The sequence below is a fragment of the Marmota monax genome, unplaced genomic scaffold, assembly GCF_021218885.2.
Source record: "Marmota monax isolate L192 unplaced genomic scaffold, Marmota_monax_Labrador192_F-V1.1 WCK01_AAM20220418_F8-fsc00038, whole genome shotgun sequence".
NCBI classification, from domain to species: Eukaryota; Metazoa; Chordata; class Mammalia; order Rodentia; family Sciuridae; genus Marmota; species Marmota monax.
In genome coordinates this window covers 2545098-2572448 of record NW_026692498.1, presented here as the reverse complement: position 1 = coordinate 2572448, position 27351 = coordinate 2545098, and the positions used below count along the sequence as shown (strand labels likewise).

The following is a 27351-nucleotide window of genomic DNA, read 5'->3' as shown; positions in this document are numbered from 1 at the left end:
CAGGACAGGGAGAGGGGAAGATGCTGGACCCCAATGCAGACCAGGCCAGGGCAGGGGGACAAGCCCAGAATGCACAGGAGGACTTGAGGTCAGGTCTCTCTGTGACCTTTGTCCTACTCGTTCTACCTCAGGTAGAGTCCAGCTGCAGGGCCAGGGCCTAGTGAGGCTGAGGAGTGCGTGTGGCTCTTGCTCTCACAGCCTGGCCAAGCGCCGACCTCGCACCTTAGGGCCTGGCAGAGTCACTGCCGCCTGCCTCGGCTCCCCGCAGGGCGCGTTAGGAGAGCTGCTGCCCCAGACATGGGCAGCAGTTCTGATTAGTATGGGGGCCAGTGCCCATGTCTGAGAAGGCAGGTGGAGTGAAAACGCCCCTTAAAGAACCCTTGAGTGGCCCCCAATTGTCCCTTTCTCCAAGCTTTTGGTGACCTCCTGCGAAGTCGCTCTGCACACCCATGTGGGAGAGGCCTGTGTGGATGGCCAGGGCCCCTGGGGAAGGTCTGTCCAGTGTCCACATACCTGCTGGTGCCACCTCCAGGAGGGTTCTCGGGGCCTGCACACGTGTGTGGAGAGCACACTCAGGGAGAAGTGGGAGCAGATGGCGGGCCGGGAGCCTCACCCAGAGCCCAGACCTGACTCCATCGACCTCCGTCTCCACCTTCTAAGGGTTCCCATGGGGCCAGCCAGACCCACACGTTCGTCAGATCTCCTCTGCTGGCCAGTCGCCACCAAGGACATGCACACAAGTGTGGTCTCTGCCTGGGACACCTGCTTTGTCCCTAGAGGGCTTGCAAATCCAGCGTGAGTGTCCTCAGGAGGTTGTGGGGCACCGTGAGAAGCCACAGAACTGGGCCACTTTGCATCCTGTAGGACGGTCAGCCTCGCTCCTGGGCTTCCTTGCCGGGGGTGCCAGGTCTGTGGTGTACCTGAGGCTTAGCCCACAGAAATCTCAAGCAGGAGGAGGCCACAAGATGTCAGATGACCATGCCCAGACCATCCTGCCATGGATGGCTCCCTCCCCACTGTGGTCACAGAATCCCTGTGTCATGACTGCCCCTCCGTTGGCCTGCCACACTCAGGACTCCAGAACCCAGGCTCCTCTGGGGGCAGGTATCTGGGAGTGAGCCCCTGTGGCCAGACCCTCCGTGTCCCCTTCTGTGGACCTAGGTGACCCAGCCTACTAGGTGCCCTCCAGCGTACCCAGGGTGTGGCTGTGTCTCCGCCGATGGCAGCGTTTCCTGTTCAACCCAGCACAAAAGCACACACAGTGGGTGCTTAGTTAATGCTCTTGGGATTTCAGCCTGTTCTAAGCATCTGAAAGCCACTAAGTCTGCGAGCAGTGCTGCCCCCCTGGGACCGTCTCTCTGTACGACACACACGGGTTTCCCTGTGGCCCCTTCGCCCCGTCCCATGCAGGGCTGAGGGTGGCCGCTGCGCAACTCCTCTGCTGCTCATTCTGCTGAAGGTGGGCATCAGCACTGGCCGGTGGGCCCAGCAGGAACGAGAACAAAGGACAGAGGCACAGGGGCCCTGTCGCAACTGCCATGGGCGTACGAGTCCTCTGGCCTCACCTCCCATCCTCCTCGGAGCAGAGCGGCGGGTGCCAGGTTCCCTCCTGTGCCACCCAGGAGCCAACAGCTTACAGTCCCCTTCCTCCGCTACCCGAGGCTTCCCCTGCTGCTGCCCACTCCAGACCGTCCTGGGCCTTGGACTCTTGGCTTCTAGGTCCCCCTTCATAAGGACAGCACCCGGTAGCCTGGCTCCATTTGTGTCCCTTGGAAACTTAGGACCTGGAAGTCGTAAAGGTGCTCAGCCAGGTAAGGAATGTCCCCTGGGGTCTCCCCTCACAGGGTGACGTATGGCCGGACACCTGATCCCATCTCCTTGAGTCCCTACGCCAACACTGTGGCTCCTAGAGACTGGGTGACTGCCCAGGCTCCTGAGGGCAGGAGGGTGAGCCCCGCTGGGCAGGGTTCCTGGCAGGTTGTCCCTGGGCCTGGTGAGCACACAGTGGAGCACACTGTCGGTGGATGAGGGGTAAGTGGGTCAGGCTGTCCAGCCATGGCACCACAGGCTGAAGAGCACAGAGAGGAGAGAGGATCAGCTGACAACGGACACCCGGGCCACAGCTCAGCATCCCCAGATGGCACAGGGCCCGTCCCGAAGTCCTCTGTGCCTGGAGAAGTGGTTTCACAGGGACACTGGCCTGTGCATGGTGAGGCAGAGGCTCTAACAGGACACCAGCCTCGTCACCAGAGCCTGCAAGCCCAGAGGCTGAGACTTGTCAACACGCTGCAGTGGCAGTGGTGTCCGGCCCCGCAGAGAGAGTAGCTCCCATCCGACCGGGGGACCGAGTGGGTCCAGAAACAGCCACACGTCAACAGGGAGCTGATTTACAACTGTGCTGGTCCCCAGGGAGGGGCAGAGGAAGGACTTTTCAATGGAGGTGCTGAGTCAGGCTGGGTCCCTTGGAGGGAGAAGCGTACCTTGACCTCCACCTCACAGCGCTGGGAAAATCCGCTCCAGATGGACTGCAGATCCCCATGTGAAAGGTGAGCTGATAAAGCTCGGAACACACCAGAAGATCTTTATGACCTTGGAGCAGTCAGAGTTTCTTAAGTAGGACGTAAACAGCACTATCCAGAGAGGAAATGTCTGATTAACTGGACCACATTAAAATTAAGACCTTCTGTTCATCAAAAGAGGCCATCAGGAGCCGGGACCAGGCAGCCCGCGGGGGGAGGCAGTGCTTGCAGTCCACACGCTGCCCTCTCCCAGAGTTCCCTGGGGCACAAAGAACTGCTGCTTTCTGAGAAAAGACAGCCGACAGGCAGGAGAGGGGGACACTGTGCTGAGGGCCATGGGAACACAGGCGGGGGCTCAGCCCTGCTAGCCATCAGGTCACCACAAATTAAAACTGCCATCTGATGCCCCCAGACACCACCACACAGCTAGAGAGTGGTGAGGACGTGAACAGCTACCTTGGGGTGCATCTGACAGTGTTTCCCAGGGCCACTTGTGACCTAGGTACAAGCTCACCAGCAACACCGCCGTCTGCCCACCAGAAGCACACGTGGTATTCCTAGCTGCCTCGCACTGGGAAGTGTCCAGTGGCTATGGACAGTGGAGTGAATAACCAAGAGCAGGCCAGGCAGTGGTGGAGCCGCCTCAAGAGCCCGGGGGAGCAGGAGGAGAGGCTCGGCCAGTGCCCAGCGAAGGCGGCTGGAGACAAGGCAGAGGCGCCACGTGATTCCATCTAAGTGAGACTCCTGCTTGGGCACAACTGGCTGTTGCTGCTGAAAATGGGGCTGGTGCTCCCTCTCGGGGTGCCAGGGAGAGGAAGGGAGCCCAAGGTGCTTCCTGGAGGTCTGCTGCCCCCAGGGAGCTGCACCCACAGGTCCCAGGTGGGCAGATGCATCAAGTGGGCACTGGATGCTGTATACTTCACCCTTGAGCCTTGTACAAGGACAGGCCTTTCTGGGCCTCACTAGGGAGATGGACAGACCAGTCCTGCAGAGGCCCAGCCTCTCAGGCTCCCTGACCAGGGGCCGTGGAGCTCCATCCTGGTCGGTCACCTCTTCCCGGTCTAGGTGGAGCACAAACGGGGGGTGACTCCTGACACCAGCAGTTCAGTGTGAAGTCACTGCGTCCTCCGGCCCCGTCTGTGGAGCGCGTGCTCCTTCCACACTGCCCACCTGGCTGAGGGCCTGGGTAGTGTCCAGGCGTGGAGGCTGCAGTGGCTGAGGTTGAGGCCTTGCTGCCTCTCTCGGGGCCTCCTTCCTCACACTGGGGCCCCTCCTCAGAGCAGCAGCCCGAGAGGCCAGCGCATCTTCTCACAGGCACAGATGGAGGAGGGGAAGCTTGGGAAGCAGGGGGCCACTGGGGCCTGCCTGCAGCTGGGCCCGCTCAGGCTGGGAGCCAGATCGAGGGCATCCGATTCCCAGTCCCATCTCTTTCCCACTGAGCCTCTCTGCCTCGATTTTAATTTAATTAGAACATTTACCACCCCCTCCCCTGTGCATCTCAGAGATGGGTCTGTGCCTGGCTGGCCGTGTGGGGCTCTGACGGGGGACTCTGTGACTCTGAGTTCTGCTCCGTCCCCAACCCGGGCTCCCGGGGGGCTTCCTTGGCACCTCGGGAGGCAGAGGTGATCTGGAACTTCACAGGTCGAGAAGGCAGGCCGGGCCCTCTGTTCTTGGCAAGGCCCTCCCCGGGCCCCGACACTGGGCCTGGCACAGCCCCTCAGTCCCTTTACACTCGGGGTTGCGGGCTGGGAGACCAAGGAAGGCGCAGTGGAGCTTGCCTCGGAGCCCTGCCCTGTGCTGAGCAGGCCCCTCAGGAGCTGGTCCAGTGCCAGCCGTGTGGCATTTGCCCACATTTCCAGAAGGCACGGCTGGCCCTGGCCTCGCTGACAAACACGGAATTCAGGAGACGTTAGTTCTGCTGTGGATGAAAGCCAGGCCACAGCGGCCTTGCTGGAAAAGAGAAACTTGAACGTCTTGGCGTGAGATTCTGCAGGGTCCAGGAGAAAGTCGAAGACATGGAAATTCTAATTAATGCACACAGGGCTGGTGTTGCTCAAGGGTTTCCACAGTTGTCATGTTGCAAGAGGCCAGGCAAGCACATGGTCACTAGGGCAGCCTCGGTCACCTGGTGCTGCCTGCAAGGGCCCAGCCCCCATGCTGGCCTTCCCTCGGCCACCTCTGTGCCTTCTGCCCAGCTCAGGGCCCCAGCCTCCCCACACCCATCCCAGTGGACTGGGTGCCCCTCGACGGCCCCCACAGTGCAGTGCCTAGGGAGCACGGGCTGAGGCTTGCCCATTCCAGATGTCGCAACGGAGAAGACAGGCAGGGTCAGGGGCCAAGTGTCATGCAAGGACCTGTTGCAGGGCCCGGCAGGCGCAGGCGCTGGGCTAGCGGTAGCCTGAGCTCTGGGGCCGTCCTGCTTGGGTGTCCAGGTACAACTGGTGAGGCTCCAGGCCAGCCCTGGCTGGCTCAGGAGCCCTGTGGGGGACTGCAGAGTGGTGGTGAGAGCAGCTCACCCAGGCCATACTGCACACGGCTCTGAGCTCAGAGCCGCTGGTGCCCGGGCCCGGGCCTGTGTCAGCACTGTGGGAGGTCCTGCAAGGTCTGGCCCATGTCCTCTGCCAGGGCTAGGAGGCTCTCCATGCTGCAGTGGTAGCCCTGGGGTCACCCTGTCTGCAGCCTTGGTGTGATGGAGAGCGAGAGGTCACAAGGGGACACACAAGGGCCCAGCCCCACGCCAAGGGTTCAGGGAGCTGGTTCTTAGGACCAGAGGCAGAGGCCACCCAGCCTAGGAGCAGCCTGGGGGACTCCCCGAGGCAGGGATGACTGATACATGTGAGACACCAAATGTCAAGTACAGAGTGGTAGTCCCCACTGTCCTGCCAGGGCCCTCAGTGGAGAGGACAGCAGGTAGGTCAGGATTCAGGGAACTCATCTTGGCTGTCGATGGGGTCCCCCATCCCCTTGGAGGTCCCCACATGCTACCCACAAAGGCCCCACTCCCTGCTTGGTTCACGCCTGCCCTTCAGAAGCCCCAGAACAAGGCTTTGGGTGGAGGAGTCGGGGAGCCTGAGGCAGAGGGGCTCCCTTCCAGCCCATCAGTCTCAGGGAGAGAGGTGTGGGCACCGCCAGGGCCCCGGGGCTGCGTGGTGAGCTGATGGGGTCGGCGGAGCCACTCTGTCCCCCAGAAGCCTGTGCCCAGTCCCTGCTCACTAGCAACTCCCTGTTTTACGCCAGGTCTGTGAGCCCCCAAACCAAAGAGGCTTCGCCCAGCCCCAGGGAGCTTCCCGACGTCCAGGCTGCAGTGACCTCACCTGCCGGGCCCTGCAGGCGGGAGAGCTGGAGAGGGAGACAACACGTGTCTGTTTACGCCTTCAGCTGAGTGCTGGGGCTGCCCAGCGCGGCAGGAGAGTGCGGAAGAGAGACGGGTCTGGTTCTCGGCAGCCACCCACTCTGCCCCTTTCAGGTCCCTGTCACCAGGTGTGTGCCCGTCTAACCTGCACGGTTCCGTGTGCCCGGCTGCCCACAGGAGCTCACTCAGCTGGGGCCGCAGGACCCTAGCTGAGTGTCAGGCATGCGTGGCCAGGCAGGCCATGCGAGAGCCAGGGGACATAGCCCCATGGATGCGCAAAGGTGGTCACGCCCACGTCCACCCTGTGCCCACTTGGGCCTGCCTGCTCCCCAGGGTGGGGTGGGGTCTTGGCCAGGCCCATGGCCCTGGGTCCCTGGAACAGGACCCTACTGTGCCTGTGCCCTACCTAGCTCCTCCAGCTGGGACCCCACCTGAGAGTGACAGCCCCTGACTTCCAAGGATGCAGGTGCCCAGGGGCTGGCAAGAATGACTATCCAGGGAATGGACGGCGAGCGGTGGCCCTGCATCTGGGGTCTGGTCTGTGCCGGCGGAGCAAAGGGGAATGGGTGTCCACAGAGAGGAGTGGTCACGAGGACAAGAGGGGGAGACTGAGTGGCCCTGGAGGCCTAAGTGCATCTTTGGCCTGCTGGGGTTTCCAGTGTCCTCCTGGCTGTCCCCATTCCTGAGTGGCCTCTGACACCCACGTGACACACACCACCCTTCAACTCTAGAGTCTGTCACTTTGGGTTCTCACGCCTTGGGCTGACTGAGCCTTGAGCACAGCACTCGCCGCTGTTCTGCCTCTGGGGCCAGCTGTGTCTGCCCACCTGTCTGCTGGCCCCTCTGCCCACAACCCACTCCTGCCCGCTTACCCAGCCGGCCTGTCACTCTGTCTTTGGAGGTGGAGTCACCCTGATTTCCAGTGACCTGTGGCCTCCTCTGAGCCCAGGAAACTCCCTCTCCATGTCCAGCTAGCCGTGGGGCACTGTCACCCTCGCTGTGGGCCTGGGTGGCCTAGGAAGGTGGCCTGTCTTCCTGGGTTGGCCTCACTTTGGCTGCCTGGCTCTGCCAGCCACTGGTCACTCGAGCAGACCCCAGCACTGTGGCTCCCAGTTACCCAGCTACCTGCCTGGCTGTTGGCAGGAGCAAGAGGTCCTGGGCCACAGTGTGACGAAGGTGCACACAGGGTGGGACAACCTCCGACCCCAGAGAGCCCCAAGAGAAGACGCACCCTCACTGCGGAGCCCGGAGAGCAGCGGAGAGCCAGCAAGCCACCCCTGAGGGCTGAGAGTGGCGCTCCTGCGGGGGACTGCCCGACGGGTGGTGCCCCAACAGGCCTGAGCACCCACCCACCCCACTGCATGGTGTCCCCACAGGCTTCCTCGGTGGCAGTCCCGAGTCGCCTGTCTCAGGGGAACCACAGCATGGTCTGGGTGCCGGGAATTGGCCGGGGGGAAGCGGTAACTCAGGGTGTGTCCCGGGCCGGCAGTGCCCGGGGGCGGCCAGCTGGGAGGTGTGGGAAGTCAGCCATTTGCTGTACCTGAAGGAGCCCCTGAGGTCAGCAGTGACAATTGGCAGATGGCACCCACAACTCCATGGCTTTGGCCAGGGTTCCGCAGGGGAGGGAAGGGACTAGGAGAGAAAGACGATCTTCTGAGATGCTCAGGGCACAGAGACCAGCGGGAAACCATCGTGTGGCGTCCCCGGTGCAGTGCACTGTCCCTGCCCTCCTGGCAGCAGTGGCCCTCGGCTCCCGAGGGCGGGGAGGGTGCTGCGTGCTGGCAGGCCAGCATGTCTTCCCCGGTGCCAAGGTGCCCCTCTGAGCCCAGCCCCTCGGGCCCAGACTTGGGCGAGTGGGCACTCACTGTGACACGTGGGTGATGGGGGCCAGCAGCGTCTCCCCTTCCAGGTCCAGGTCCTCGGCAAAGCTGCTGGTTCTCAGGAAGTGGGCCGGGCTCACCTCCAGCAGCGTGGGGCTCTTCCTCACTGTGGAGAAGGTACACGGACACCATTAGGCCTCCCTAGACAGGCTGAGCTCGAAGGGCCGCCCCCACCTTGCTGTGCGGGTGGAGACCTGTGAGCTCCTGGGCCCTGGCGCTCAGGGACCTCAATCATCAGGCTTGCGCTGGGGAGGGGTGGGGGCGAGCGGGTGACCTCAGTGCCCCAGGATGGTAGTGGCCAGTGACTTCTCAGTGTGGGGCTGAGCCCACGAGTTCCGGGCCTCTCCCCAGCCTTACACCCGCCCGCCGGCTGGGTCAGGAATAGAGGGCCGGCACAGGTCTAGTGAGGCAGGATGCCCACGGCCACGCTGTCGCGCACACACCGCAGCTGTAGGCCAGGAACTGGAGGGTGATGTGGGTGCGCAGAGCCCTGCTCCGGTCACTGTGTGCGGCAGCCTCTGAACCGGTCAGTGCTTGGGCTCAGCCTAGCCTTTCTTAAAGATTTTATTGCAAAAGAAGTGAGTGCACCCGAGAGCTGGGGCAGTTCAGAGGTTTCCAGGGGCTTCCCCCAGCGGTCCCCGTGTGAACCGCCGGCTGGATCCCAAGCTGCCGCCCCTCTGCTCATTACAGCAGCCCCTGCAGGGGCACTGCTCTGTGCCCGTCTCTGTCCCTGCCACTGTGCCCCCACGCTCCTCTTATGTTTCTCCAGGGGCGTGGACGTGGACCCTACGACTCCTCGGCCTAGACCTACGGCGTGAACGCGCCCACTCCGTGTGTGGGGTGCCCAGGCCTCGTAGATCTAGGCCCCTCCTGCGGACAGTGACAACCCCCTTCATTCTCAGAAGCTGTCACGTGGGGGTGGGGGAGTGGGGGAGGAGAGTGTGTCCTCCGCTGTTTCAGTCAGTGTTGCTGGTGGCACCCGACGCCTCCCCATTTCCCCTTGTCCACGACGGCTGTCGTTGCCCTTGGTGAGGCCCACCGAGCGGGCGAGGCCCAGGTGCCGGGTGCCTTTCTGGGCCTGGTGGCTGCGGGCTCCTCTCAGAACTGCCTGTTCATGTCCTTCGCTCATCTCTGCGTCTCCCTTTTTAGGAAATGTCTACATTGGAGGAAATCCTCTGACGTAGGAGGGGACAGGCACTTTCTCAGTCCCCTCTGGGGCTTTTGGACCTCAGTTGTGTTATTGTAGAAAAGGTCTTTGTCTTTTTATGATGATATATCTTTGGCTTTATGAAAAACGAAGATGTCCTCATAGCTAAACAGTACAACTGCCTTTTAAGTTCATTCCTAACCAAAGTTGAACGTGTGTTACTACAGTGTGAGTTTCACCGCGTGGTGGTCATCCTCATGTGAGGAATGAAAAGGTACTACATACGACCTGAAGAATGAGTCTAAAATAAAACTCAGAACTATAAGATGTTTTTGAAGGGAACAGGAGAAAATCTGTGGGACCTTGACAATGAGTTTTCAAACACTACACCAAAAGTTCAACCCATAAGAGAAAAAGAATCAAAAAATTGGAATTTACCACAAACAAAGGTTGTGCACTGTGAAAGACACTGCTCATGGTCTTGGAGAAAATACTGGCATATCACTTTCCTGAGTCAAGGGCTAGTACCAGAAAACATAAGGGATGCTTATGATTTAGCAGGAATAAAGCAAACAATCAATATAAAAATTGTATGATAAATAAGCACATAAAAAAGATGCTTAGTCCACATCAGTAGTCATTATGGAAATACAAATTCAAACCACCGTGAGGTCCACCACAGCTTTAAAAGAATGCTGAAGCCCAAAGGAACACCCCCCACCTGGCCATTGTGAGCACTCACGAGGACCTCTGTGCTGGCCGAGTGCAAGGCAGCCAGCCACCTGCAGCAGGTCCAGCAGTTTCCTGTAGCCTGCACAGCCGCATGACCTGGTGGCCCCTTTCCCAGACCCGTAGCTCAGTGAACTGGAAACGTACATTAGGGTCGTACAAACAGTAAACATCCTAGATAACAGGAGCCAGGGCCACGCATGGGGTAGAGGTCAGCCACGGGAGTGTGAGCTCCGAGTTAGCTTCCCAAAGACACGGGATGGATGCAGAAGTGTGGGGGTGTGTGCCCAGGTCAGGCACAGACGTGTGCTTTGTCTCTCTCTCCATGAGGAGGCCGGAGCAGTGGTGCCCTTGCAGTGACGGGCACACCCAGTGCCCGGGTTGTGGTCTCCAGACACTGTCAGTCCTCCACTGAAAGGAGCCAGGAGGAGTGGGCGGGCACAGGGGAAACGAAGGGGGAGCCTGGAAAGAAAGGAGATGCTCAGAAGGAGTAACCCCCAAAGGACAGAGCCTGTCCACAGGACATGTGGCCAGAGGGGGCTGAAGCCAGGAGGAGGTGGGCAACAAGCAACAGTGTGGGATCAGGACTCAAAAACATGTTCTTGAGTCCAGGCGGACGTACCCCTGAACAGCCGGAGGAGAGGGCAGACCCTGCTTCGGGGGGCATTTCAGAGAATTGGTTTAAAAGGAATGAAGAAGAGAGAGGCCCGCGGTGATATTGGCTGTAGGAAAGATCCACAGGTGAATGTGGAGATTGTAGGTCAAACCTCAAAGTGTCTCCCCAAATACGCTTGGCACCCAACACGGTTCTGTGTGCTCTCCTGAGGTGGCAGCTGCAGGGGCTGGACCGGGTGGAAAGGGGAGATGGCCTAGTCCCACGAAGGACCTGGCCCACACTGCCCTAGGCACAGGTCAGGAGCAGCAGCGATACACCACGCTGACGCGACCCAGGGAGAAAGGTCACTGGCCTCCGGGGTGTCCTTCTTCAAACCCAGAACCCAGGCCAATCCCGAGACAGCACCGGGCAAACCCACCCGGGCATCACTGCCCTGGACTGGTGTTCCCCAAGTGTCAAGGGCGTGAGAAGCAAGGCTGGGCCCTCACAGATCCCAGGAGACCAGGGAGCCTGCGGAGCACAGGTGGTGACGGTCCTGGCTCAGACGTCAGGGCTCAAGCTAGAGAAGCGCTGGGCTGCGGCTCAGTGGGGGTGCAGGGCTGGTTTCTTGGTCTGGCCAGTGCACCGTGGCCATGGGAGATGCTAAGGCGAGCTGATGAAAGGGATAGGGTAGCTCCAGCACCTTTTGCCTCTCATGTAAATGAAAAGGGTTTTATATCTTTATACACACACGTATATAAATAAATAGAGTGAAAAAACAAAACCAACCTACAGTAGTACCAATGGATCTTGAGTACCCAAAGACATGGGAGAAATGTGGAGAAGCATAAGCACTTCTGAGAAACGCATAGGACGAAACGTGAGGGGGGCGCTGTGCCTTCCTTTCACTGCTGGGGCCTCGAGGCTGGGAGATTCTCCTTAGAGCCAATCTCTCTCTCTCTCTAAATCCCCCAAACAAAACACCCAACAGTCCCAAGGGTTGTGTGTGAGCACCATGGCAAGCTGATTCCAAGATCTTGTAATTCTAAAATGCCAAGAATTGGCAAAGCTCTTCAAGAACAGGGCAGTAATCCTGTAATCCCAGCAGCTGGGGAGGCTGAGACAAGAGGACCACAAGTTCAAAGCCAGCCTCCGCCATGGTGAGGCCCTAAGCAATTCAGTGAAACCCTGTCTCTAATAAAACACAAAATAGGACTGGGATGTGGCTCAGTGGTCTAGTGCCCCTGAGTTCAATCCCTGGTAACACACACACACACACACACACACACACACACACACACTAAAGAACAAGGCAGGGAACTTGTGTTTTACCCAACATCAGTACTTCCCCCAAAGCAGTGGTGATCACAACTGCACCATGGATGCAGGGGAGAAGGACAGGCCACAGGGCAGGACTGAGCATCAGGTAGGAGCTGCTGGTGGTGCTGTCGGGGTGGCACAGGGGGCATGGGAGGAAGATCGATGTTGCAGTCAGACGGCCGGGGCAGCTGGCTGAGTGCACAGGCAGATGTCACACTGGACCCTTAATTTGCCACACACCAAGAGGGCACGATTGGCCAGGGGATTGAGACCTGATATGAAGAGTGTGACCATAAAGCCTGTATGATTGGATGTAGAACATCGTCTTCATGACCTCAGGGCTAGGAAGGACATTTTTTTTTAACAGCAAGAGTTATTAATTTGTGTTATCAGTAAGAGCTGATTGTCCAAGTGTATCTTAAAGACTACCTCAAAAGCATACCTACAAAATACAAAGAACTCCTGCAAATTAATAAGAAAAATACGAATGACCTAATAAAAGATGGTAACAGACCCAAAAAATAGCACATCAGAAAAGAGGAGTCCAAGCAGGAGGCTGAGAGCATGTGGAAAGGTGTCGTGCCTGAATAGCAATCAGGGAAATGTAAATAAACGCAGGAGCTCCCGGCCGTGGGGGCCAGCGGCAGGCTTCCAGCAGGAAACTGAACAGACATTACTTAGTCACAGCCGGGAAAGGGCTCCGAGTGAAAGGCTCCGTGCCCAGGACATCCTCAGAGAGACCAGGGAAGGACCGGTAAGCCTCAAGGAATGTGCGCGCACTCAAGGCCTGCAGGTCTGGGGCCTGGCGGGAGCCTGTTCCCACCCCCATCCAGAGACTCGGGGCTGAGATTCAAGGACCCTGGGTTATATTATACAGTTGTCAAGTGACGGGACTAAAACTTCATCCAGGATTCCAATGTTCTTTTGGAAAAAAAGAAAGAAAAAGAACACATATTTCAAGGTCTGCATCACTCTGTTCAGGGCAGGGAGGGGCCGAGTGGAGGCTGGGGGACCGCTGTCCCAACACCAGGACAAGGAGTGCCGTCCCTGCAGCCCGAGGGCCAAGGGTGAGCCTCTCAGCTCCTGAGCAGGGCCCAGCCCTGGGTTTAGGAAACTCAAATGTGCACATGGGTTGGCTGCGGAGCGGGTGGGGCCCGCACCTGCCAGGGAGGAATGCGCGCTCTTGGGTTTAATCCTGGGAACGGCACAAGGGGCCCCTGCAGGAGGGTCAGGGAGAGGGGCACCGCAGGGTTGTTCTCGAAATCAAAAGGAGAGGCTCCTGCCCGCCAGGCGTGTGCGTGTGTGTGTGTGTGTGTGTGTGTGTGTGGTCGGTGGGGTGTGTACCTCCTTCATGGGGAGCAGTGTCCAGACCGCCACCTGCCCCCACAGCCAGAGCAGACTCTGGGCAGGAGCTTGCCCCCCCACCAGTGCTGCCACCTGGGGCAAGGGCTCGGGTGCAGCGCTGTGCCCAAGAGGCCCCGCTGGTCACCCCACCTCAGGGGAGCCCACGGCCAGCCTCTCACAGAGACAGCCGAGCCGTGTGAATGTGGCCGGGCAGCACATCTGGACACCCAGACCCGCAGGGGCGCCGGAGCATGCCAGGTGCTCCCTGCAGGACCAGCCAGAGTGCCTGGCTCTGGGAAGAGCACCGCTCCCGGTGACAGTGAAGTCACACTTTCCTAAGACAGTCCCAGTTTTGATGCTTTCATTCCTTGGCTGCCTGCGCCTTGTCGAGGCCAGAATCTGGGCCTAAGTTTTCAGGGCAGAACAAAACAATTTTGTTTTCTAGGAAAATGGGAGGTCTGGGATGGCGGTGCAGCCCAGGCGTGGCCCAGCTGGGCCTGCCAGCTGCCAAGCCTCACCCTCTCAGGAGAACCGGAACCAGGCTCAGCACTCTCCCCTCAGCTAGTGGGCCTGCTTAGTGGGGTGACCTGCATTTTATTGAGAGAAAATATGAGCACAGAAAAAAGACTGGAAGGAAATGTCACAGCGCCAGCCGCATGGTCTTTGGGCAGGGACTCTGCGCACCCTCCCTCCCTCCATCCTGCAGCGAGGACATTTCACAAGTCAGGACACCTAGGGGTGGAATCTTCCCGTCCGAGCCTGCTCACAGGCACGGCAGAACACACTAGAGCATCTTTCTTCCTCCTGCCTCACGCTGCCCACGTGGCTCGCTCACAGGACTCTCGGCCACGAAGCTCTCCGAGGTCTGATCCCAGCAGCATCTGGCCTCACTTCTTCCACATTGTGCTCCCAGCCCCACCCTGCTCGGAAGAGGCCAGCAGAAGGCTGACGTGCCCTAAGGCCCTGCTGCCCGCTGTGGGGGCTTGCTGGTCTCTTGCTGGGCCCTTCCCAGTAACTTCACCCAGCTGCTCACCCCCTGCCCTCCTCCTCCTGAATGATTGAAATCCTGCTTAATCTCTCAGGTGTAACCCAAGCCCTCTTCCCCCACAGGCTTTCCAGGGCTCCGGAGACTGCCCCCTCCCCTGCATGGCTGTGGGGCTTATGTGTGCCTGGCCCTTGGCACGGGAACCTGGCCTGGCGCCTCTTCCACGTCCCTCCAGTGCCTGGCACAGGCCAGTTCCCTGAGCCAGCTCACCCCACGGGGATAAACAAGCTGCCTCCGTCCTCCCCAAAAGAGGCCCCTTCCCTGGCCCCCTCGAGGAAGCTCCCCTTCTTGGTTGATTCCCAAAGCCCTGTAGATCCTGCACCATGAGGGACAAGCCCTCCCTAGGGCATCCGGACAGCTGCAGCCAGGCCCTGCGTGACGTCGCTGAGCCGCAGCCCCACAGCCTGTGCCAGCTGCCCGTGCCCGACTCAGACCCTGAGCCAGGGCAGCCCCGCCACCACCTGTGCCTCCACTCAGAGGCGAGCAGTGAGGGACGTGGACGGAGAGTGGGAAGGCCATTCCCACAGCAGCTGCCAGGAGCGGGTGAGGGTGGGTGAGATGTATGTCCACAGCTGGCCGCCGGTTCCGCCTGGGAAATACCTTGCTGAAGTGGACACCTGTTGTTTTTGCCTGCCCAGCAGCCAGCCCTGGCTTCTGGAAACAGCTTCTCGAATCTTCCCTGGGGCTCCTCCTCTCCCGCTCCTAGTGGGCAGGGTTCTGCCCCCTGGCCATCGCCAAGGTGGGCTGGGTGACCAAGCCTGGGCCGGCAGAGGCCCAGCTGCACATCGAGGTGGTCCGTACCCTGGTTGGGGCAGTGGAAACCTAGCTCAGGATCTGGCTGGACGTGTCGGGGAGGAGATGGCCTCTGTGCTGTGCTTGCCGAATCAAGCTGGTGTCCACTTGCCCCCCTTGGAGGTAGCTGCACGAGGACCAGCTGCGTCTTGGGGCCAGTAGACGGAGAAGGGTGCGCAAGGGCAAGAGAAAAAACAGTGGGGACAGGGTGGAATGGGAAGAGGGCAAGGTCATCGGTCCCCGGGGTCCCGCTGTGTGGAGCAGCTGGGCCCAGATGTGTGAGCCCAAACCTGTCCCTTTGGTCCTCAAGCTAGCTTTGAGTTGGGGTTCTGTCATTTGTTACCAAGTGCGTGGGACCGACTTGGGGTTGAAGCGCGAGTCAAGGTTACAGAAGAGCTGAATGTCTCTGGACAGCCCCTGCCGGGCCTCGGAGGCCCAGGTGGCGAAGGAAAGGCTGTTGGGAAAGGAGTAGGCCGAGGCCCGTCCCAGCACCCGGGAGCCAGAGGGCCCTGGGGAAGGGGCTCCCAGGCAGAGGCCGACAGGTGGTGCCGTAGTGCTCAGCCACCCCTCTGCCCCTTCTGAGCCGACGGGGTCCAGGACGACCTGGGAAATCCCAGGAAGCACACTGGGCTTTGTTCAACCCCCGAGTTTAGTTACTGGGGACCCTGCTCCCCCAAGTGACCCCTCGCAATTGGGGCACCAGCCTCGCACACACAGACCTCAGAGTGAATGGAAATGGCTCTTTGAGCCCACGGTGGGCTCTGAATAGTGGGGGTGCTGAGGAGGACAGTCAGCCCTGAGTGAGCCCAGGAAATGGCACGAGGACCCGGCCACCCACACCACTGAATCCACCGCCCGCGTGTCCGTGCTGCAGGAAGTCACTGTCCAGGTCTCCCAAGACACGTTTCAGGGAAGGCTCCGGGCAGCAAGGCAGCCCCAGGAAACTTTAATAGACAATGGAATCTGGGCTGAGCACTATCTTCTCCAAGAGCTGAGCTCACAGGACATTCCCCAGAAACCTCTGGAGAGGTGGGGAGGAAAGTTTCTGGAGGTCTTTGGATGAAGAAAACAAAAAAGTGGCCTTGATTTTTAAGGCAAAATTACACAGGAAGAAAAAAATGTTTTTAATCTAATTAAGAGCGATCTTTTCACCTTCATCCAGCATCGCGGAAATGTGCCAGTTCTTAACTTCACACAATAATCAAGGCAATTAGTGCGGGAGAAGCCTTGGAAGGCGGTGCAGATGTTCTCAGAATGTTTAACGGGGAAATGAGTTGCAGGCCTCATCTCGCATCCGGCTCCAGGCCCTGGCTACCAAACCCAGACATCTGCTGGGCCCCACCCCCAGGCCCCGAGGGCGCGGGCTTGAGAAACACAGGTCCCTTCCCAGGCTGCCTCCAGCCAGGCCAGCTCTGGGGCCGAGAGGCTCCCCATGGCTCCTCGAGCCAGAGCCTGGACAGAGTCAGAGTCACCCCAGAGCTGGGGGGAGGCTTAACGTCAAAATTATGTTAACAACTGATGTCAAAAGCAATCAGCTCAGCTTGGCTCCCCAGCCCTGCTGTCTGAACAGGAACATGTGCAGGAGGGGGACCTCTCCGCCAGGACCCCCTCAGCATGAGCACTAGTTCTTGGAATGGTGTGACCCTATGTTCCTGGTCTCAGTGCTCCTGGGACCAGTAGGCCCAGAATCAAACTGGTCAATCCTCGAGGAACTCCCAGTGATCAGAAAACACCAAGAAATCAGAATGAGGCTCACCCAGGACACAGCCTGTCCCCCTGGGCAGAGGGCACATGGCTGTGGAAACAGACCCGACTGGGGCCGCTGCTGGGTAAGCCCCAGAGGCTCAGGCCCAGGTGTGCACTGAGGACACGGGGGAAGACACATGATCCCGGGCTCTAGAACACTGGTGGCATGTGTCCTCAGGCACTGCTACCCTCAGCCTTCACATCCTCTGCACAGCGAAGGCTTCCCAATGCAAACCAGGCCACAAAGGGTGGAAAGTGAACCCCCACCTTGTGCAGCCTTCAGTGGCAATAAGTGCCCAGCCCTTCTGTCACTGGTAGAACTCAGGAGTGCTCTGTGTGGGTCCCCAGCTGCCCACTGTGGCGCTCTTTCTCAGGGAGTGGCTGGCACGCGCATTCCTGATGAGGCTCTGTGCTCCCCAAACCGACTCAGGACAGTGAGTCGGGGGGGGGGGGTGTTCCGGAGCATTCAGGAGGAAGCAGCAAGATACTGCCAGAAGTCCCCAGGCACCACGTGCTGAGGCACCCAAGGACACGTGCGGGGACTGGGAGGTGAGCAAAGAGCCAAGGGCCACCGCCCAGGGGCAGAGAGGGGCGTCCATGGGGAGGGGGCTGGAGAGGCTGGGAGTGGGCACCTCCTGGCTGACAGGACCTGCTGGGCGTTGACAGGAGACCGAGGAGAAGGCTGAGCAGGTGGGAAGCCAGAGCGTGCTGCTCCACTGTCCCCCTGGGAGAGCACAGAACCCACACAAGTGACGTGGAACTCCCCGCCCAGGCCTCAGCAGTACTGGGAGACGGGACCCGAGAGGAGAGACGAGCCGGTCCCAGCAGCCCTCTGGCCCCTTCCCTAGCAGGACTGGGGAAGTCAGAGGAGGCTGCAGCGCCCTGGGGAATGACGAGGATGGTGAGAGGATCCTCGTAAGAACAGCAGACGCCTCCTTCACAGAGACCACCCCCCGGCAGCACCCTCGAAAGCCGGCAGCGCTTTGCGGCACCCGAGTGAACATCGGGCCAAGAGCAGAGAGAGCAAGTTAAAGATGGTAGAGAGCACGGTGGCGTCGTCCTTGCCCGGCCTCGCAGCGCCCCTGAAGCCGGCAGCCCGTGTTCTGACGTGGTCCCAGTCCCCATTTCCAGCGGAGCAGAGCGGATCTTGCTTTAAAGAACTCTGTTGTTCGGGGGCTGCCTGACAAGGGGACACGTTCAGGGCGGGAAACACTGGAGGTAACTTGGGAACGGAGGTGACAGAGTCGGCCGGCACAGCCACCTGGGGAAAGATCGGCACTCGAGACCCCCAGCAGACCCCCAGCAGCCTGGGAGCACAGTCTCAGAGCTTGTCAGAGACAGGGGGCCATCCTAAGTGGCCATGTAAAGCCACTGCGCCCGGGATGGACGCCCGCAGAGGAAGCCGACCGCGGCCGCCGCTCTGCCCACCGTCGCCCGAAGTGAAAGCTAGGACAGGCTGGGGCAGCGCCTTGTGAAGGAGCCCCGCGCAGTCAGCCGTGGGAGCAGGAGAACCCGGTGTCCCTTCTCCCTCCTGTCTCTGATCCTGGCACTAGAGAAAGCCTCTGTCGTCATTATAAGAACACAGACTTCCCAAGGACAGTCCAGGAGTCGCTAGGCAGACCGCAAAGCGGGTTCTGAGGTAGGAAAGGGTCGAGTGTCCAGAGGTACCACAGACAGCAGCTGGAATGTCCAGTCTCAAACAGAATCACGGAGAATGCAGAGCGACAATCACAAAGACTTTTTGGGGGGGAGAGGAAACCGTCCCTGAGGGAACAGACATTGAACTTTAAACTCGACAAAGACTCGAGATAAACCACCTAAAATATGGCCAGAGCCTGAAGGAAACCAGAGGGAGACCAGGAGAACCGGGAGCGTCAGCAAGATGAGACCCAGGAGAAAGGGTGAGGCCGGACCTGGCCCTGGGAGGGGGCGGGAGGAGCCGGCCTGAGCCCAGCAGAGGCCGGGGACCTGGGATCCGAGGGGTGAGAAGGAAGGGACAGTGGCTGCCGCGGCCCAGAGTCGATGGGAGTCGTGAACCCAGGTGCGCAGGCACAGAGGCCGCCTCCACGAAGCACCCAGGAGAGCTCTGGGCAAAGACACCGAGGGGGTTGGGAGGGGCGGCCGAGCCGGGCGAGGGGCGGAGACGCGGCCGTCCTGCGGGGACTCTCAGCGAGAGTGAAGTCTGGGTCTCACCAGCAGGCACAGAGGCCCGGAGCAGGCAGGACCACAGTGTTTTTAAGGACGGAGAGAAGAAAATCATGGGTCAACCAAGAATTTTATACCTAGCAAAGTATCCTTCCTACATGAAGGAGAAACTTAAAATCTAGACCTTTCCAAATGAAGAGAAGCTCCGGGAAGTCATTGTAGTAGACTTGCTCTACAGAAGTCCTGAGGAGTCCTTCAGGCTGGAATGAGAAGGCTCTAGAAAGTACCCTGAAACCACACACAGATTACCGAGCTCCAGAGGGGGTGACTCCAGAGGTAGAAGTGGAAGACTGCACGATTGTATTTTCAGTTCACAGCTCCTCTGTTCCCCGAGTCACGTGAAAGATGTGACGGGAACAACGATCAGGTCTAGGGATTGGACGTTCTGCATCAAGATGCGCGTGAGGCCAGAAACACCCAAGGGGATCAGAGCTGCGTGGGATGTGGATGTGCTGAGCCTGTGATGGCGCAAGTTCAGACGAGATTGCTGTGGATTCAGGGTGTTCTACGTTGCTCCCGTCAAACGTCAACTCTTTGGGGCTGAGGCTGTGGCTTAGCGGTAGAGCGCTCACCTAGCATGTGCGAGGCACTGGGTTCGATCCTCAGCAAAAACACATAAAAATAAAAAATCACATCAATCTTTAAAAGAAAATGTCAACTCTTTTTAGATCTCTAACAAGTGAAGTCACAGGGAAAACCATTGACCCCCAGACCCGGCGGCAGGCGGCGGGGAGACGGTGGATACAGAGAATCCTGGGTTTGGAACAGAGTCCTGCGGGCTCCTTGCTGAGGCAGCAGAGCCCGGGCTGCAGCTGGATTGCTGGAGGGAGCTGTGGACAAGTCTGAGGGTTTAAAACTCCGGGGGGACCCAGGATATTTTGGTGGGGAGGGATGTGGGGAATCCAAGCTTTCGTGAGCTATTACCTCTAGGATCTTACAGTAAACATGGGAGAAACATTCCCTTGTAGCTTCCAGCGGGGAAGAGGAAAGGAGCCATCGTGAAATCAGTGTAGTGCTCACTTCTAGAGAGGTCCACCTTCGGGGAAGATTAGTTACCCAGAGCCCAGCCTGCTGGAGACTCACAGCACCCAAGTGTGTGGCCAGTGTAGCATCCACCTCGGGCCAAGGCAGCTTCTGTGTGGAGAAGGGGGACCCCAAGTGCAGCTCAGGCTAGCCATCCGGTGCCACCCTGGAGGGACACGGGGAGTTCACGCAGGAGCCCACACCTAGGACTAGAGTGCTTCCTGTCACCCACCCCTTGTCACTGTGTCCTGAAGGCCTCTTAGCAGCAGCTCTTTTTACCCAGTAAGTCCTGTCCACCCGTTAGTAACCACAGGCACATTAAAAGGCAGAACAGACAGCAAGCATCAGAACAGACACGTTAGGGTAATCAGTCTGGGAACTAGAACGACTCTCGTTAATGTGCTCATGACTCTCACGGATAAAGAAGGCGGCATCCCAGAACACGCGGGCAGGGGACGCAGGGCTGGGGGCCCCAGGAGGAAAGAACACGCTGGGGGTCAAAACAGGAACTCATGAAGTGCGCCTCGCAGGCTCAGGACTAGCTGCACACAGCTGAGGAAAGACTCAGCCGAGAACAAAGGCTTAGGAGGAGCCACCGGACAATGGGGGGGTGGGGGCGGGGAACGGCCCAGTAGCCCAGAGCCCTGGAACAGCCCAAGGTGTGACGTGCCTAATGGGAATACCAGAAAGAGGAGGGGAGAGGAGGACAGGAGAAACGGTGGGGAAGGACAGCAGCCGAGAATCCATGTCACACGACAAACCGCAGGCCCAGGAGGGCGGAGGACACCAGGCAGGTCAGATGTCAAGAACCGACACCCAGGCCCGTCTTGTCAGACACAGGAAATCTCAGACACAGACCAAGTCCTGCGAGAGGTGGAGGGAGGGAGCCCTTATCTATAAAGAGCACAGATAACTGCCTCTGACTTCCAGAAACTTGTAAGCCAAATTAGTGGAGTGGAAACACAAAACCCCCCGTCTAACCCTCTGCACCGCTGACACGCCCTTCAGAAGAAGGCAGGCGCACCTTCTCAGACAGACAGGGGCGGGGGACGCGTGGCCAGTGGGTCCCTCTTGCAAGACACGTTAGAAGTTCTTCAGACAGAAAGTGATATGGGTCAGAAACTCAGATATACTTAAAAAAAAAGGGTGGGGGGTATGAAGTAGGGACAGTGAATGCCAGATCCTTTTTTCCTCGTGTGTGTGTGTGTGTGTGTGTGTGTGTGTGTGGCTCGGTTGCTGGTTTTTTATTTGTTCTTAATTGACCTAACATGTAAGATTCTGTTGAATAATCCCAGCGACAGTGGGTCTGGCTGCGATGTGTCTGTAGGACTTTTGAGTTTGTTGATGTACATTTACCCAAGAGAAAGGAACAGCAGCAGGGATGAAAGGGACAAGAGGGAGTGATGGGATCACTGTAGCTCTCGTCACCCGCGGATCGGCATGCGTGTTTGAAAGTGGAGACTAGAAAACCTAGTCACCTAACTTCAGAGAGTTAAAAATGTAAGTACAACTTAGACCTAAGGAAGGAAGGAGGAGGCATATGTGAAGTGCCCAGTGAAAACCACAGAAGGCCACAGGGGCCCCTGTCCCAGGACGGTGGCTTAGCACTCCGACTCTCGGGAACACAGTGTTTTCTGGTCAGTAATGCAGACGCGGGAGTGCAGGTCCCGGCCCGCGTTCCTCGGGATTCCCGGTACCATAATCCCATCTATGATCCTCCCTGTTCCTGGGGTGGATTCAGGAAAAGAAGTCAGTTTTCCTTCCTTCTTGTCCCTAGTGTCCAGCCTTTCTGACGACACTGCACTGCCCGTGGGACCTAGCCGGAGGCCTGCATTTCTGACGTCCTGTCACACAGCACAGTTCTGGACTAGGCTGGCTTTGGAAAGAGAACATTGACAGACCGAGATGGTTCTGAGCAGGCTGAAGTATGTGGGGAACAAGACGTCCACGTAGAGCCTGACCACTGTGACCCAGCTAGTAAAACCAGCGTCCCTGCTGCTGGTGTTGACAGAACTGAGAACATTCCAGAGGGGGACACCGTGGGGGAAGGGGGGACCTGGGTTTTGCCTTCCTTGGCCCACATGGTAAGAGGGGCCACACGATAAGACCCTTCTATGACACTCTGTAGAGACATACCCCACAGAAGCCGTGCTGGGAGACAGGCATTGAGAACAGGAAGGGGCACTGGGTCTCCTGCAGCACAGACCTGGGGGGACCCCGGAAAGGCCTCAGGCGTCAGCCCGCGTGAAGGCCTGGCCGGGAGAGGCCCAGCACAGTCTGCTGCTGGACACAAGGGTGTGTGCTCTGTCACGTCCTGAGGGCAAAGATGGCATCACAGAGGAGGGTGAGCAAGGATCTCTGTGCTGGGAGAGCAGTGTCCCTGAGCCATGAGCGATGACGAGACCTTGAGTGAAGTGAACGTGGTAAAGGAAGGCACGGTTCCCAGAGTCTCCCTCCTCCTGATAAACAGCCAGAGATCAGGTCCAGTTGGTTAGAAGCCAGATGATCTGAGGTCAAAAGCGAGTGCAAATCCACTGATGTGAACCAGACTCAGCGGCAGAAACAGTCCCCCAGCTTGGGGACAAAGGACCCGAGCCTGACATCCAGCGTCCAGAAGTACCCCAGAAGGGAGAGGAAAGCCAGGCTCCCCAGTGTGATGCGAGTTCTGCTGAGAGGAGACCCTGGGTGCCCTCAGCAGTGCCTCTGGGGAAGAGGAGGCCTTGCTGGACGGCTCTGTAACTGGCCACCGGCGCAGTGGCAGGAAGGCAGTGAGATCAGGAGACACATTCAGATTGTGTTTTGAGGAAGAAATATTCAGGAAAGGCGAGTCTGAGCGTTCATTGATAATCCCCCAAAAAGAATGAAGGTTAAAATGCGAAAACCTCTGCCATCACCCCCAATTAAAAGATGTTCTCCTGATGGTGAAAATTCTGGTTTGAACATCTTGTTCCCTGAGGACATGGAGGACTCTTAGGTGGGGGGGCGCACTGAAAAAGAGGGTGATACGAAGAGAAAGAACGCAGGCCCGAGGAGGAGATGGCAGGCTGATAGACGGAGTCTCCTGACGGCGCTCGCCTCTGAACTCACCTCCAGGGTGCCAGAAAGAAGACAGGTTGAAGCCTGGTGCGCAGGAGAGGCCTGTGGTATGTGAGGTGAAGGTTAAGGTGGACGGCGAACCACCTAGGGCGGCCCCAGGAGGAACCTGCCGAGGACAGGCAGTTCAGGACCGGCTCCCGGAACCCTGGAATGCAGATGGGACAGCAAGATGCCCTGCAGGTTCACAGGAGCAGAGGTCGGACCCCGGGGCAGCGGGCTCCAGGAATCCACAGCAGGTACGAGAGCCAGTTCCACACCAAGGAGAGCTGGAGAAAGCGCGGGTCACGATGGCAGAGAAGATCTTTTTTCTGTTTAAACGACAAAACCCCGGGACCACAGTGAACAAGAAAAAACATAGGCCTTTTTTGTACTAGAAGTTTTAAAATAGCAGATAAATGGGATTTTGTTTTAAAGACAACTAAAGGCGTAAAAAAAATGGAAGAAAAAACAGGAACCAAGCCCAGACCAACAGAAAAAACAGCCACAAACATGGAGCCATGCTCCACCAAGGTCAGGGACCACGATGAGCCCAGCGGTCCAGACCGACTGTCAGAGGGGATTAAAACAACCAAGACCAGCTGGGTCTTCAAGGAACAGACCATAGTTATAACTGCAGATATAAATTCAAACATGCAAAGTGGCCTATCACTTACCTACACCCCCAATCCCATAAAGAAGAATGTTAACAAAATATCATAATGTAAAATAGATGTGGTTCAGTAAAAACAGAGATCAGCATAGACATAAGGAAGACAGAAATATAAAGTCAATTATGTATGCTCCCAGTTTAGGGAACTAGAAGGAGGAGAGCAAACTAATGCCAAAGCAACCAGAAGAAATAAAAATCAGGGCAGAGATCAATACAAAAGCAGGAGATCCACAGAGAACTCAGTGAAGCAAGACGTGATGTTTTAGCAGACAAACTGTTAGGTCCTCTGACCAGGTTAACTAAAATAAGGAAAAGATGACATGAGTCATTATATCAGAAAGAAAAGAGAGGTTATCACTGTGGATTCCCCACTAGTCTGGTAACTTGGATGACATGGATCAATTTCTTGAAAGATACAATCGCCAGAAGTCTCACAGGAAGTTCACAATCTGAATGGGCCTACACCTATTAAAGAAGTTTAATCGATTAATAAACATCTCAAAACAAACAAACAAAGCACCATTCCCAGATACTTTTACTGTAAAACGTTTAAAGAAGAAATTGTACCAATTCTCAGTAGTCTCTTTCAAAATGCAGAAGTAGAGGCAGTACTTCCTAACTCCTCAACCCAATTCCAAACCCTGACAGCTATATTAAAGAAAACAAAGATCAACTTATAAATGTAGATGCCAGAAACCTCTTCAACAAAATATCAACTTCAAACATATTAAAGTATAAAAAGAATTACAAACTCTGAGCAGGTTGGATCTATATCAGTGCACAGGGCTCGTGGAGCAGTAGCTATTCAGGTCTTGTCATCTATCGTATCAGTGGGTAAAAAAAAATCACTCGATTATGTCACTCGATGTAGAAAACAGATATGAAAAAACTCCATCACCCGCTTATGATAAAAACTCAAACTACAAATAGAAGGAAAATTTATCAACTTGATAAATTATATCTACAAAAATATATAGCTAACATAATAATGAGTGGCGACAAGCTGGGTGTTCCCCACTGTATCAGGACAAAGCCAGGCTAGTCCCCACCCATGACGCTTTTCAGCAGCTTACTTGAAGTCCTAAATACCGCAGCACAAAAGCAAGGAAAGAGTGTAGATATTGGGAGGAAGGATATAAAACTCTGTTTGGAAGTGACATGATTATGTAAAAAAACAAAAGAATCTATAAAATAATATCCTGGAAGTGGGAGACAACTGTAGCAAGGTTGCAGGGTACACAGTTAATATGTAGGGTTCAGTTGTTTTCCTATAGACCAAAACCAAGAAGTGGAATTTAAAGTGAAAAGATCAAGGAGCACATCTATGATGGCTGTCCCTCCTTTCAGCCTGTGGCCTCTCTGTCTAGGGTCTGGTGGGATGTCCAGCCCTCTGCTGAACAGAGGGGACTGAAGGCGGCTCTCTCCCTGCTCCTCATGTTTATGTCATTTATATGAGCATCCCCAAATGAAAACATTCAGGTATAAAAACAGGTAGGTCTGTATGTGCAGAACTATACAATCCATGAAGTCAGGTGACCACACTGATTGAGAATCAGCACATACCTATGAATCGGTGAACTCAGGGCTGTAACGTGTTATCCCGACTGATACATACATTCAGTCAACCCTAAACAAGACTCCAGCAAGTTACTTTGTCTGTATTGACAAACTGACTGAAGTTTACGTGCAGAAACAGAGACACAGAGTAAGCCACACAGTCCAGAATGAGTGGGAAAGGAGATTGGCAACCCCCGTCGTCATGGTCTGTGTGAAGCTTCAGCAACCGAGAGAGTGTAGGATTAGTAAAAGGATGGACAGGTGGATGACTGGACAGAACAGAGTCTTGAGCCACATCAGTCACTCAGCTCATCTGTAATAAACAAGAGCAAGACAACACAGAAAAGTGGTCTTTTCAACAAACGGTAGTTAAAAAAACAAAACCAATTAAACATCCACGTGGAAAAAGCTGTCAGTCTAGACAGACTTTATAACTCTCACAAAAACTAAGTCACAATTATCACAGGCCTAAGTGGAAACCACAAAATCGTAAAACTCCTAGAAAAGAGTAGAAGGAAATACCTAAATAATAAAAGCCACAGTGGAAAAACACCGTGAACATCACCCACAACGGCGGGCACCACAGGCTTTCCTCTGACATCAGGCAGGGTGACAGCCGCCTTCAGTCCCCTCTGTTCAGCAGAGGGCTGGACATCCCACCAGATCCTAGACAGAGAGGCCGCAGACTGAAAGGAGGGACAGCAACCACAGGTGTGACAGATTCCTCCCAAAGTCTGTGAGGGTAAACGAATCAGGCAAAGAGTCAGGATAGAAAGCCAGCCCACAAAAATCAGTTCCCTTCCTGTCTTAACAATGAACAGTGCGGACTGGCCGGGGGCCTCAGGTCCCTCCCTGGACATTTACTCCTACAGCAAAAGCACAATTAACAGAAGGTCGTGGATACCACTGCTCTGAGGGACCAGAAATAAGAGCGGGAGAGAAATCTGTCCCAACAGAGACATAAAACCCAACATGGAATAAAAAAAATACACAAAATAGCAAGATAACACAATACTTCCTACAGTTCATGATTGGCCAGTAACTGACCACAAAGATATGGAAGTGGCTGAAATACCAGTAAAGAATTCAAAAGAATGGTTAGAAAATGATCAATTATTTCCAAGAGAACACAGAAAACAACTGAATAATGGAAGGAGGTCAGTACAGGATGTGAATGAGAAATTAAATATGGAGGTAGAGATAGATACTGAAAAAGAACCAGACAGACATCTTGGAAATGAAGGACACAATCAATAAAGACAGAACCGCAAGGCAGGACACAAAGCGGCCACTTTGAACATTCAGCTAGTATGAAAGAGAAGAAGTAGCTATGACCAGAATGCCTATGAACTCTGTTACCACACTGAGACCAAGTTTAAGAATCACTGAAATAGAAGAATGTTATAAGATGCAGACTAATGGTATGACTGACCTCTTCAGGGAAATCATGATAAAATTTCTAAACCGTGAGAATGCGATAGACACTCAGATACAGGATGCTTTCAGAATCCCAGATTAACAAGATGAAAACAAGAACCTGTGTGTGACACATCATAATCCAAATGCCTAACATACAGAACAAGCACAGAATTTGAGAAATCAGAAGAGTGAAACACCAAGTTGTATTTAGAGTTAAGCCAATCAGAATAACTTATGATTTCTCAACCCAAACTCTCAAATCCAGGAGGGCTTGGAATGATGTTCTAAGTCCCAAGAAAATAGCTTTCAACCAAGATTGCTATATATAGCAAAGCTATCCTCAGAACTGAAGAAGAAACAAAACCTTCCAAGATAAGCAAATGCGGAAAGAATTCACGATTCCTTAGCTATCGCTATAGAAAATATTTAACAAAATACCACACGCACATGAAAACGAATCCCAGAGCTCACACACAGACATCTCATGTGAAGAGTAGCTCAGCAAGTGAGAAACAAATCACAATGGCAGGAATTAGTACATATCTCCCATAACAACATTGAACGTAAGTGGTTTCAACTCTCCAATCAAAAGACACAGGCTGGCAGAACAGCTTCAAAGACTCGACCCAGCCCGGCACAGTGGGGTGCACTGTGGACTCCCAGGGCATGGGGGAGGCTGAGGAGGCAGGAGAGGGCAAGTTCAAAACCAGTCTCAGCAACCTAGCAATGTCCTAAGTAACTTAGTGAGACCCTGTCTCAAAATAAAAATGATAATTTTATTATTATCATAATAAATGTAGCTCAGTGGTTAAGCACTCTTGGGTTCAAAACCTGGTGCTGAAACAAACCAACAAACCAGACCCAATTCTGTGTTGTTTGCAAGAGATTTTTACTTATAGGCAGAGACAACCACAGGCTAAGGTGGAAGGATTG

General features: G+C 56.0%; 1 protein-coding gene and 1 long non-coding RNA gene across 15 annotated transcripts in view; one reads left to right on the top strand and one right to left on the bottom strand.

Annotated features, from left to right (window-relative positions):
* Kcnq1 (potassium voltage-gated channel subfamily Q member 1) overlaps positions 1-27351 on the bottom strand; it is a 285308-nt gene that overhangs the window by 140307 nt on the left and 117650 nt on the right. For 8 of the 13 annotated variants that reach the window (XR_009226838.1, XM_046444865.1, XM_046444863.1 and 5 more), the window contains exon 11: positions 7737-7857. The exons of the other annotated variants lie outside the window; for them this stretch is intronic. Coding sequence is in view for 7 of the 8 variants with exons in the window: in XM_046444865.1 (XP_046300821.1) it covers positions 7737-7857 (121 nt within the window). In the remaining variant the exon portion in view is untranslated. The remainder of the gene's footprint in view (positions 1-7736; positions 7858-27351) is intronic. 13 annotated transcript variants of the gene reach the window in all.
* LOC131424190 (uncharacterized) overlaps positions 1-27351 on the top strand; it is a 100057-nt gene that overhangs the window by 19409 nt on the left and 53297 nt on the right. The window lies entirely within an intron of this gene.